Source organism: Humulus lupulus, chromosome 3, assembly GCF_963169125.1.
Source record: "Humulus lupulus chromosome 3, drHumLupu1.1, whole genome shotgun sequence".
Taxonomy (NCBI): Eukaryota; Viridiplantae; Streptophyta; class Magnoliopsida; order Rosales; family Cannabaceae; genus Humulus; species Humulus lupulus.
In genome coordinates, this window is record NC_084795.1 from 10,042,028 (window position 1) to 10,055,783 (window position 13,756).

Genomic DNA, 13,756 nt, shown 5'->3' on the forward strand with positions numbered 1-13,756 from the left:
TTGCAAGGCGTGGAAGAACTCGAAATCAACATGATAAGATTTGTAATACCCCAAATTTCCTAATAAGGTTTAGGACCCTGATTAGGAGGCCAGGAGGGCCATAATTGCTTTATTATGCTATTTAATGATAATATGCATGTGTTAGGTGTATTAAATGTGCATGTGAACCCATTTGTGATTAATTGGGTGATTTTCATATTTTGGCCATTTCGGGCATTTTTGACATATATGTGAAATGGGCGTGGTGCTTTGTTATTATTTGGTTATGCCAGGGTTACCCAGTACAAGACGATCCTAGGAGGTAAGCTAGTGGGAAAGTCACAACAGGATTTAAGCTTGACTTGGAGTAAGTCAAGGGGTATTTAGAACATTACCGGGTTATTGGATAATGGGAATTAATATTTGGTGATAAATTGGGAATATTTGAGATCAGGGTGAAATTCTGGATGTTTTGACTATAGTGTCCCCGGGGGTGTTTTTGGGACCCCGAGCACTAGGTTTTATTTGAGGTTACTTAAGCTTGAAGTAGCTTCCCAGATAAGAATGTACGTTAGAAAACCTCTCATTCTTTCTCTCGACGGTCCGTTATACTGTTTGAGCATTTTTGAGGAAATATTGAGTTCTAGGAGTCAGAATCAAGCGAGGGTCGAGACATAGCGATCCTAGGAGAGATTAGAAGCTTCTTAATCGAAGGATTTGACGGAAAACAACACAATCAAAGGTAATCTAAGTTTGAAGTTTTAAGTTTTTAAAGTTTCTAAGCTTAGAATTGGACTTTGTTAAATGTTGAGTTTTTGGTTGGTTTGAACCTTGGGTTTTGAGGGTTTTGGAGTATTGGGAAGCTTGGGAACTTTTATTTGATGATTGGGGAATGCTTGGGTATGTTTTTGGAGGATTTGAAGTGCTTAAGACACGTTTGGGAATGGCCCAGGGTTGGGGGCCGCGGCCCTGTTCTTGAGCGCCGCGGCCCTAGTTCGAAGAAGCAGGTGTCAGGAAATTGGCCTTGCTGGGCGCCGCGGCCCTTGATGGAGGGCGCTGTGGCCCTTGCCTCAGAGAACCCTGGGGGTCGCGGCCCAAGGTGCCAAGGCCGCAACCCTTGCCCTGTTTTCACCCCGTTTGCTCGTTTTGACCCCGGGAACATGGTTTTAGGCCTCGGGATCATTCCTACTATCCGAATTAGTGAGGATTGATGTCTTGGAGGCTAAGTTTTAGTTCAAGGGTTGATTTTAGAACTTGAACTCATTGGATCACCATTTGTGGTTGTGACTAGGTTAACACTAGAGGCTTGGATCATGATCGTGCTTGTGGCTTATTTGTTGGTAACTTGTGCATGGACCCAAGGTAAGAAAACTGCACCCCATATGTGACATGCATGGTTATGTTTGATGCATGTTGGATGTTTAAATGTAAACATTGATAGCATAATGAATGCTTGGCAATCTTGCCCATTTGCATATGATTATTATTGAGGCATGCTGGTTGGTTAAATGTGATGCATGTGATGCATGAGAAACATGTGATTAGGGCATGCCATGAATGACGAATATGAGATTGGCCAGAGCTTGAGTCTCTGAGTTTGTGCATGATCATAATTATGCTAGCAACTGTTTAGTAAGCATGCTGAATGCCCTACTCTTGGATAATTGGCATATGATACACATTGATAACATTGCTTACTTGTGCATGGTACTGACTAATTAGTCAGATTTGGCAAAGGTGCTAGTATCAACTGTGAAGCTGTGACTCATTAGTCAGGTTCGGCAGTGGTACTGGGCACTGGTCACACAGGGCTGACTCATTAGTCAGAATTGGCAAAGGTTTTAGTATCAACTGTGAAGCCGTGACTCACTAGTCAGGTTCGGCAGTGGTACTGGGCACTGGTCACATTGTGCTAACTCACTAGTCATGACAACCCTAGTGTGTAGTGCAAGCTATGTCGATTGGACCTAATCGACCTTCTGCCTTGAATGACTCAAAGAGATTTTATGCAGGACCGACCTCAAGTTCGATGAATATAAACAAGCGTTTATCTAGCCAAAGGCTAGTCATTTAGAGCCAGGGCCAGCGAGCCCCGTGACTGTTAGGTCACATGGCTATGGGTACCGGCCCCCTTAGTGACATGCTTGTTGGTCACTCATTTGATAAGAGCCATTGCGGGAAAGCCTAGGTAACGGTGTTGTTACACGGCTATGGGCACTGGGCCCCTAGTGACTTGGTTGTCAGTCACTCAGTATGGTTTACCAGGACCTCAAAGTGATATTCACTCATCTGATCAAAGCTATGAGCTCTGTATGATCATTTTGATCATCATATGCATGGCTTTGGGCACTGAGGCCCCAGTGACTTGCTTGTTGGTCACTCAGCATGGTTTACCAGAACCTGTTGAAGGTTAGAGGCTTACCCAACAGCCAGCCTTCCATATGAATTAGTGACTTGCTTGTCAGTCACTTAGTATGGTTTACCAGAACCTGTTGAAGGTTAGAGACTTACCCAACAACCACCCTTCCACTTGAGTTAGTGACTCGCTTGTCGGTCACTCAGCATGGTTTATCGGAACCTCAAGTGTTGCGACACTCATCTGATTTGGATTGACTTGATAGTCCTCTAATCGGAAGGCCAGGATTTCTTATCCTGGATACCCCAACATCTGTTTGAATTCATTTGCATGCTGAATAGAGCTATGATTGCTAGGCATGCCAGATATGATTTGATATCATGATATGACTGTTTATGAGCATATGAGTTTTCTTGCTAGGCTTCGGCTCATGGGTGCTTTGTGGTGCAGGTAAAGGCAAGAGGAAGCTGAACCATCCTTGAGTTGGAGAGCTTAGATGATGACGTGTACATATGCAGCTGCTCGACCAATACTTGGGCGAGGTTTGAAAGTGGAACTAGGGCTGAACCCTGTTTTGCCGCTTAGAACGACCTGTTGTAAATATTCGTTTGTAATAGACTCTGAAATTATATTTTTGAGATCCCAATGTATATGTTAAACGTTCTAGTGAAACGTTATACCTTAACCAAAGTTTTTAACCCCTAAACCGCTAATCATGTTTAGTTACACGTTTATGGCCAAACGACTCGATTAACGAGTTTAGCACTGTTTGCAATGTGCACTGTAGCGGTCCCTGAAGTTGGGGCGTTACAAGATTAGTGTTATGCATTATTATTTGAGTTAATATCTTTATTACTACACTTGATTATCAGTTGCAAGAATTAAACTGTAGATTCAATGAACATCCAGTAGAGTTGCTTGTTCTTAGCACTACTTTTGATCCTAGAGATGGTTTTAAATTGTTCAAGATTGATGATATCTGCAAACTTGCAAAGAAGTAATATCACGATTTCTCATAGTAGGAGCTGGTACATCTAAGAATTGACCTTCAACATTTTAAGCTGATATTCCAAATCATCCTGAATTGCAAAATTTATCTAGTATTCATGAATTATGTAAGGCTTGGTGAAAACAAAAAAAGCAACTATATATCCTCTAACTGACAATGTAACGCCCCAAATTTCCTAATAAGGTTTAGAACCTCGATTAGGAGGCTAGGAGGGCCATAATTGATTTATTATGGTATTTAATGATTATATGCATGTTTACGTGAATTATATTATTATATGATGGTGGAAGCGTGCATATGGAAGTATTTATTATTATAAGGGTATTTTGGTAATTTGGCCGCTGTGGGCGTAATTGTGTATTTTGGGTGCATGGTTGTGATTAATTAATATAGCCACATTATAAGGTGTATTAGTTCGGGCTAATCGGCGTGAGACAATCATGAGATGTAAGTGTTCGGTCTAGTCATAACGGGTTTAAGCTCGGGGCTCGGGGTGAGTCTCGGGGTGTTTTAATGATTAGAGCGTTACCGGGAGTAATAGGGTAACGGGATATGAATTATGGGTGTTTGATAGTATTGAGATTAGCGGGAATTGGGAAGCGTTAATTATGATTAACGGGATAAGTGGAAAGTACCAATTTTACCCTTGAAGTGGTTTTAGAGGCTTTAAGTGGCTTAAGGGTATTTTGGTCATTTAGGTTTGGATTTGTATGACTTAAATTGGCTGCTGGCTGTAGAAGCACGTGGAATTAAAACAAAGCCAAAACAGAGTGTCTCTCTTCTTCCCGTACACCACCCTTCTCCATATTCTTCTTTGGTGTTCTTGAGCTCAAAGTGGGGTATTAAGCTAGAGAATTCAAAGGCTGGGTTTGTGGACTTGGTTCAACTATTGAGGAGGTTCAAAGCTAGTTTTGAGGTGAGTTCTAGTCATTGAATTCAGGTTGTGCTATGTTTTTCTCTTTAGTTATTTAGCTTTTGATTCTTGTTGGAAGTTTGGATTTGAAGAGGTTTTAATTGATGTTTAGGTTGGGTTTTGATGAGGGGAAGTTATGGGTGATTCTTAGAGGTTTAATTGAGTGTTTGGAGGAGGTTTGGAGCTGATTAGAGGGTTTGGTTCCAAGGGAAAACGCAGGGGAAAATCTGGTGTTGCGTGCTGTCATTTTGGCTGGTCTGGGTTAGGTGCCGCAGCGCAGCTGTGGTGCGCTGCAGCCCTTGGAATCTGGCAGGGAGGTCTGCCTCTGTCTGAAGGGCGCGCCGCGGTGCAGCTGGGGAGGGCCGCGGCCCTTAGGGCAATTTTGGCCAGAATCATGTTCTTGGCTTGGGGATTCAAGCCTTAGGCCTCGGGGTTGAACCTAGTACCCGGTTAAGTGAGGATTGATGTCCCGGAGGCTAGATATTAGTTTGGGAACTTATGTTGATCATTTTTATTGATGGTATCTTATATTTGGTTATGACTAGGTGACCGCTAAAGGACTAAAAGTTGATCGTTCTCAAGGGTCGTTCTTTAAATCATTCTAGCTCGAATCTGAGGTAAGAAAACTGCACCCTGTGTATATGTGACATGCATGGCTATTATTGATGCATGTTGGTTGATTATTGAGTATAACATGCATGGCTATTTTTGATGCATGTTGGTTGATTATTGAACGTGACATGCATGGCTATTACTGGTGCATGTTGGATTGTTAAGTGTGATGCATGTGATGCATGAGAAACATGTGATTAGGACATGCTTTGTATACTGGGTATGATATCGTTCAGAGCTTGAGCCTCTGTGTTGTGCATGGTCCTAATCGTACTAGTATCTGTTTAGTAAGCATGCTGAATACCTTGTTTATGAATATTGAACATGAGATATATGTTTGGTGGCATGGATTACCTGTGTATGGCGCTGGCTTATTAGTCAGAATCGGCAATGGTGTTAGATCCGTCTGTGAAGCTGTGACTTATTAGTTAAGTTCACCACGGGCTGCACACTGGTCGTGTTTCACCGACCCAAGAATCAGAAGTGGCAGTGCGTTGTGAACGCCGGGTCAAATAAAGATTAGATCTAATCGATGTTGGCATTGAATGACCCATATAGGGTGTTAATGCCGGATCGACCGGAAGGTCAATGAGAACTATAAGCGCTTACCTAGTCTAAGACCAGATGTTTACAGCCAAGGTATATGACCTCAGTGACTGTTTGTCACATGGCTGGGGGACGCTGTCCTTAGTTACAACTCTAGAGTCGGGAGGATGGTTATGTTGGTGACCAATCACCATGCACCTATCCTGATCAAACATATGAAGGAACCACTTATCAACTAAGCCCTGGTGACCCTATCGTCACATGGCTAAAAGGAGTTGTACCCACTTCTGTGACTTTTGGCTGTTGTCACCTATTTGATTTGGACCGTTGGTCCTGAATGGCTATTATGACTACTGTTGATATTATATCATGTTATATTGTGTTTTCTTGCTGGGCTTCGGCTCACGGGTGCTATGTGGTGCAGGTAAAGGCAAAAGAAAGCTGGACCATCCTTGAGTTGGAGAGCTTAGGTGATGAGGTGTACATATGCAGCTGCTCGTCCGCCAAGGTCGAGGTTTATAGAGGAACTAGGGTTGAACCCTGTTTTGCCGCTTAGAACAGCCTGTTGTAAATATTTTATAGTAATAGACTCTGAAACTATATTTTCGGGATCCCAATGTATATATTAAACATTCTAATGAAACGTTACATCTTAACCAAAATGTTTAATCCCTAAACCGGTAATCATACTTAGTTACACGTTTTTGGCCAAATGATTCGATTAGCGAGTTTAGCACTATTTACAAGGCACACCGTAACGGTCCCTGGAGTTGGGGCGTTACAGACAAGTTGCTTAGGCTTGTTCTTACACTTCCAGTATCAACAACAACTACTGAACGAGGATTTTCAATCATGAAAATTATCAAGACAAAGCTCAGAAACAAGATGGAAGATAATTTTCTGATTGATTGCTTAACTATTTATGTTAGAGAATATATTATATTGCTCAATGGAAATGGTAAAACCAAAATACAACTCTATGCACAAAATACAATAGACAAAGTAATATTTAAACAAGTGTTACAAGTATATCGCTCAAAATACAAGTAAATAGAAATATATAGAAGAGGAAGATCACAAACTCAAAACAATAATAATACAAGTAAATAAGAACAACAAGATCAAAAGAATGAAAACAACAATAATAAGAACACAAACTCTCACACTATCAAAGTGTAGAGTAGTGAGGATCACCAACTTGAACAAGGTTCAAGACCTTTGTCTAAAAACTTATTTCTCCATATTCTCTAAGCTCTAAGGGATCTCTCAAGGAAATAACTATTTGGAATTATCAAGCCTTTATGGAGTATTTTTTAGCCAAGTACTTTGTGGATAGAAAATGAGAGTCATACAAGTGGGCATTAGACTCCTATTTATAGATTTTTGAGACACCTTTTGAATTTCAAATTCCACCAACCCTCATGACACCAAAACGCTTCAAAACGTCTCAAATTCTTTCCCACATGATTTTGTAACCTCCAAACACCTAATGAGAGTTAAAAACATGTCTTTAACAGCCATATTTGGCTTTGTGAAATCCAATCTCAAATGTGTAACATACAATATTCTACACATTATTAAGTAATATTTGGGAGTTACAAATTTGTAACTAATTTTGTAACTCCAAAATATGTCACATTTGGGTACACACATGTGTCCAATTTTGTGACTCTCAATAATATGTTACAAGGTGTGACAAATCACATTTTGTCACATTATTTAAAATACTATAACAGTTTAAATTAAGAAAGAAATTGCTGCAAAATTTAATAGTAACTCCATTATAGATGATTTTGCATCTATGAAGAATTGTCAAGTAAAACTTACTTTTAATAAAAGAAATTGAGATTTTCAGGTATATATGAATGTTATTTGAAAGCTTATAATCTTTTGTTTTCATTTACTTTCACATTATATACATGATAAACTTGGATCTTCAATATGAATTATTATAAATTATAGTTGTATTATAATATGGCATTTACTGTATAATTTTTATTAGGGATATTTGCGGCATAAGTACTCAATGTTTGAGTTTTGTACGCTGCATAGACCCAATGTTTATTTTTAGTGGCAATAGTATCTCCTCAGTTAGGTCTCCGTTTCGTGATGACTGAACCAACACGTGTCACTCCATGATTGATCCAGCTCAATAATATTTTTAAAATAATTATGATTTGGACCAATAAAAACGTGACACGCATCTGCCTAATAAGTTCATTAACATACCTAATGGAGGTGAATGACGGAATTACATTTTTACTCACTTTGGGTACTATTGTCGCTAAAAATAAACATTGGGTCTATGCCGCGTACAAAACCCAAATATTGGGTACTGGTGTCGCAATTATCCCTTTTTATTATATAAAGAAAATTGGCCCCATCTCGATAATTCCTGGCTTCGTCGCCAGTTATAGTTTATGTGATTTTTTTTTCGTTGTTGTGATGAAGAATTTATCAATCTTAACAATGGGTTTGATCTTAATGTTGTGGTGACATCATGCATAGTTGTGATTTGTGAAATAATTGAATACTCTTTTGCGAAACCGTGTGTTATAAGCTTATGTGCCATTATATGAAATGGTGTTAATAGTTACACCTTTCTTTTATTTTGGTAGAAAATTCAAATGAAGTTATGTGAAAATTTAGCTTTATTATTTCAGTTGTTGATGCTACATCTTGCGTATGTATTACTAAAATTATATCTATATAAAAGAAATTTAGAAGAAAAGAAAATAAAGTGATTGGGAAACAGAGTACAAATGGGAGAGGATATAAAGTCTAATTTTGATGTCTTAATTACAATTGTTGCTCAATTAATAAATACATGAAATATTATTTAAAATTGATAATTATTAAATTTATTATTTTACTTTTATTATTTTTATTTAAATATTATAAATAATATGTCATCCAATCTTTTAGTTGGACATGAATTGACACATTAAAATTGAACAAAAAAATCTTGATAGCCATGATTTGCCCTAAGAAACTAGGTAATGAAACTAGTCTACTCAATAATTGTTTTGTTAATGTGGGAGTTGTAATCCACATAAAACATATTTTTTTGTCAACTTAACAGTTAAAGTTGTTACGTTGGTTTTTTTGTATTCGGTTAAGTTAGTTTATGCGCACCAAGGTTATTTTAGTCTTTTCTTTCAGTTGTAATACTTCTATTTAAGCCTTGTAATCTCTTGTAATTAGAGAGACAGAAAAATTCATATTGAATTAGAGAGAGTGTGTTAAGAGAGAAGAAAAGAGTATAAGAGATTTTGGGGAAATCTGAATCCAAGATCAGTGTTCTTGGAGACAACTCAAGCTAAGTTTTAAGAAGGGATTTCTTCTAGGTTCTTGGTGGTGTTCTTGGAGACAACTCAAGCTAAGTTTTAAGAAGGGATTTCTTCTAGGTTCTTGGTGGTGCACTAAACTGAACTTCAGCATTGTAATCAATTGATTAATGGAGAAAACAACTAAGGGGAGTATCCGGAAGTAGGTCCTTTGTTTGACCAAACATGTATAAAATTGTGTTCTTTATCTGAGTTTTATTCTTTTAGTTTCTGGTTTATTGATTAAATTGGTTTGATCAAATTTAACTTGTTTACATTGTGTATGAGTTGAGTTCTGTGTTGTAGATTTACAACAGTTAACTATGTCACTATTAATAATTATTGCAAATGTATTTAATTTCTCATTTTATTATACAGATTTGGTAGAAATATTTACCCGATAGAGATTCCTTAAAAAAATTGGAAAACCCTTTAACATTACCACATGCACAACTTCCGAAAGTGATTTAATTAGATTGGTAACAGAAGTGAAAAGTGAAAACAACATAAACATAATGTAGTAAAATGTGTGAAACACTACACATCCATAGCAGCCTCACGTTTATACAAGTGGGGGCGTAGCCTTGGAGTAGCAACGGCTTGTAATGGAGTTTTCATGTAAGTCACCATTCCTGGGTTTTCAGCCAAGTCAATATCCTCTGGCTTTATTCCTTGACATGGGCTCCAACTGAAATGGTGCAACAAGTGCCCCAACATAGAGGTAACCAAATTGATACCAAGTTGGGCTCCCGGGCAAATCCGACGACCCGCCCCAAATGGTAGTAGCCTGTAATCATGACCCTTCATGTCAACATCCTCTTCAAGGAACCTTTCGGGTCGAAACTCAAGCGGGTCTTTCCACACCGCGGGGTCACGGGCGATGGCCCAGACATTGACATGGACGATGGAGCCCTTTGGAATGTCGTAGCCACCGACCTTGACATTGGCACTAGCCTTGTGTGGAAGCATGAGTGGTGTTGGTGGGTGCAACCGCATTGCCTCCTTCACTACACATTGTAGGTAAGGCAAATTTGAGAAATCATTTTCGGTCATAACTCGATCCGCACCGATAACCCGGTCTAGCTCCTCTTGGGCCTTTTGTTGCACTCTTGGGTTCTTGATTACCTCAGCCATAGCCCATTCGACTGATATTGATGTAGTGTCCATTCCCGCTGTGATCATATCCTGTCTCAAGTAAATTATAATTTATTAGTAATGATTATTTTGTTTTTTCTATTCTATATGCAACTCTTCACTTGCACAACACATTTGCATTGTAAATCCATTCTAGATTCTACTTTAAAACAAATCCAAGCTAATTAATTGGTGAAGATAATGACTATTTTATTAGTTATTTTTAGCATGAATCATACTTGTAATGAGAAAGAGTTATAAGTAGTACGTACCCAAAGGAGACCAATAATGGTATCCTCACTAAGATCATACTTGTCCTTCAAGGTGAGTAAGGAATCAACAAAATGTTGTTTGGAAGAACCACCTTTTTGGCGAGCTTGGGTGTGCTCATCCATAATTATCTTAGTGAGTCTGTCCCTCCTAGCACCGTGTTTGGCAAATGCTTCTTCCTCTATTGGGAACATCCAACGCACCCAATCGATGTACTCAGCCATGTTCAGGGACGCACCTATCTTAATCCCGTTTGTCACTATTCCTTTGAACTCTTTTCCTTGCTCATCGACCTCTCCCTCTGAGTTCATAAACCGTTTCCCAAACACCAACCTTGTTATATTGTTAAAAGACACTGCCCCAAGAAAATCCCTCATTGCCAAACTTTTCCCTTTGTTTTCTGCCAATAAAAAAATAATGAAGATTAATAATTATTAATGACATATTCTAATCAAAATAAGATTTATATATTTTTGAACCTTGTGTTTTTAAAAATTTATTTTTTGGCCCTATATTTTGTAAAATGATTTAAATAGACTCTTAAACTCAATTTTGATGAAGAAAAAAATGAATATAATAACACAGTTTTAAGCAGAATAAATTATTTATTTCTGAATTGTTAATTTGGTAAATTATTTGTGATTTCAGTTGAGAAAATTTTGACCAAAATCGGGTTTAGGATTCTATTTGAAACATTTTACAAAGTCTAAAAAATAATTTGTCAATATACAGGATCCAAACAAATAATAAAACAAAATACAAGATCAAAAAAAATATAAATACATTCAATTATGACAAACAAAGTCATATAATCCAACTAAAACGTGTATAAATAGTGGCTCTAGTGATTAATTTGCTTAAATTTACATACAACAACCCTAAAATAACCATTTACCAAAAGAGGTACCTAAATGACATAGTGCTCACAACAAGTTTTAACACAATTTATTTGATTTTCTTTGTTGAAAACAGAGAGTTTTGTGCACATATCTGTATTTTGATGAGTAAAATAAATAAAAATTAGAGAAAAAGTCAACAATTTGGTAGATATCGCCAAACAATCACTATCTCAATTATTATTTTTAAAGGGAATTTTAAACTAATTATATGATTAATTATTGTTCAAGTCATGTAGCCCACCAGCAAGAGGAATATTTTGGCTAACAAACAACCTAACATGGATCTTGCAAAATAGCCTACTATTACTCATTTTAGTATTTTAATTTGTGTAAGTAATCAATATGTGAAAAAATGATAAAATTTAATAACAATAAAAAATTATTATAAGGGAATATAATTTCAAATTATCAATTAGTTCATAGACTAAACACAAATTAAAATTTTGAAATTGGACAAATGTACAATTATATATTTAATGTAAATATTCAAATTTTCCTTTCAGAAAAGAAAATGTTGTGCATTCACGTTTTATAAAATGTTAGCAAATATAAGATACATAATTTTTTTTTTTAATTTTCTTTTTGACTTGTTCGTTGATTCTTTTTCACAAGGCGGTTGTCCGAAATAGTTGACTTCGACACAAAAGGACAACAAAATCTTATTATATATAACTCCATTCACACAAGTCTTACAACACTTCTGATTTATATTAAGTAATGATTTTTACTCATTTACTATTTATCAAAACAATTATAATAATGTAATTATTCGCACTATACTATTAATTTCTTTTATAGTATTTTCCATATACATCAACAATGTTGCAAGTTTCCAAACAAAAAAAATGTTGCAACTGCACAATATTAATTTTTATGAATACCTTATAGAACCAAAAAAAAATCCTACGAAAAGAAAAATAAAATAAAGGAACTTTGTGTTTTACTATTTTAAAAGAATTGAATATAAAAAAAAGGGTAAATAGGAAATTTTTCCCTCAACTATGGTTTTTCTAGGGTTTTGTCTTCTAATTTTTTTTTTGTGGTAAAAATATTTCATGAATTATAATAATTATTGTAAATGTGTTTTTTATATTACATATTATTTTTTTTTTTAAATAATTTGTTTATATAACACTAATGTTGCGAGATTCGACAATTCTAATAGCAAATATATAGTTATAAAATGATAAATTTTAAAAATATGTATATATATTCTTAGAATTAATTTTTACATGTTTAATGTTAATAATCTTGATTTCGACTAAGTTCAATTAGTTAAAAAGATTTTCATTCTATAATTATGTATATAACTACATAGTTTGCTTAAAAATGGATAGAATGTAATAAAATGGACATATTGGTAATGACATTTTACCATAAAATATATTATAGGGTAAAACTCTAAAATTACATATACAATATTATATAAAAAAAAGATCTATAAACAAATTAACAAGAATAGTATTATTAAAAAAAAAAGACTAGGAAGAAGAGTTATGAAGAGATGACGTACCAGGATTGGCAGAGTCCTTGAAAATGGATTCAACCATGGCCATAACCTCGTCTTCCCTGATAGGCCTGAGAGCCTCAAGCATCTTTGGTGTGAAAAGCTCAACTGTACAAACCTTTCTGACCTTAACATAGTGAGGCCCATAATCGGCCCATATAAGATCCTTCCCGTCTCTACTGAACCTCGCCGACGATCTGGTCCGGTGCCGGTCAGCCAGCTTGTGATCATGCTCTTTGAGAACCTCTTTGGCCAGCTCCGAGTTGGACACGACCACGTTCAGAGTCGTCCCAAACCAGACTGATATGATGGGCCCATATGACTGGGCCCACTCCGCGAAACACCGAAATCTTACCGGCTTTATGTCATACAGGTTTCCGACGATGGGCTTGGGACGTGGGCCTGGGGGGAGCTTGTACCTGAGGCGGTAGTAGAGATTGTATGTGAGAAGGACCACGATAATTGAGATGGGTATGGCTACTACAAGAAGAGCCATGTACGAAGAAAGTTGTAGACCAAATATTATGCTTGGTTTTTTATTAGAGGCTTTTTTTCTCTATGACCAAGCTAGCTTAATATATACATATGTTTGTAGAGGGTGAGGGGGTTGGACATATTTATCCACGTTATGGACAAATTTGTGAGAGAGAAAAATAGGCAAGTTAAATAAGTGGTGTAGATTATGGTGTTAGTGAAAGTGGGGTCCTATTGGAGTAGGTAAGGGGTTGGTGAGTAGCCGATCTGATGTTGCTTGGTGGTTGGTGAAAACTGAAAAGTAGTGGAAGTGGGGCCTGATTGGAGTTGGTGAGAGGGGTTTTGCTTTGTTTTTGTTGAAAAAATCAATCACCAAAGGCTTCATTGCTTGAACGATCACAAATAGACACAAGAGTTACCCGGGTTTAGTCGTAATAAAGAACCTAGATCTAGCTTGAGCTGGTCCACACACCAGTCCCTTAAGAAGCATTGCCAAGATAATTTGTTTTTGGCAACTCTCCACACCACACATAATGTTGTCATTTGTCAACGAGACAACAACCATATTGCTCGTTCTTAATAAATAAAACTTCTACCTAAACAATAGTCTTAATTTTGATTAGTTATAAATAAGAATATCTTCTTAAATATAATTAGTTATACGTTTTATAGGTCTTATATTAAGAAAATATATCTCTATATAGTAATAATTATGTATACAGTTAAATAAA

At 36.7% G+C, this 13,756-nt stretch overlaps 1 protein-coding gene across 1 annotated transcript; it reads right to left on the bottom strand.

The window, feature by feature from the left end:
- Positions 1 to 9,057: 9,057 nt before the first annotated feature.
- On the bottom strand, positions 9,058 to 13,159 carry LOC133822048 (cytochrome P450 98A2-like). The gene is made up of 3 exons (XM_062254250.1): positions 12,558 to 13,159; positions 10,148 to 10,545; positions 9,058 to 9,926 (listed from the first exon to the last, which is right to left on the bottom strand). Exons 1-3 carry the CDS (start codon positions 13,045 to 13,047, stop codon positions 9,279 to 9,281), a joined length of 1,536 nt encoding a protein of 511 aa, XP_062110234.1. The 5' UTR covers positions 13,048 to 13,159; the 3' UTR covers positions 9,058 to 9,278.
- Positions 13,160 to 13,756: the final 597 nt, after the last annotated feature.

Bases quoted from the DNA above. Each gene is read 5' to 3' on its own strand.
- LOC133822048 (XM_062254250.1), bottom strand. From the start codon at position 13,047: ATGGCTCTTCTTGTAGTAGCCATACCCATCTCAATTATCGTGGTCCTT. The intron at 10,546-12,557 runs GTACGTCATCTC...TTTTATTGGCAG, and splicing joins CAAGGACTCTGCCAATCCTG to AAAACAAAGGGAAAAGTTTG. The intron at 9,927-10,147 runs GTACGTACTACT...TACTTGAGACAG, and splicing joins CCATTATTGGTCTCCTTTGG to GATATGATCACAGCGGGAAT.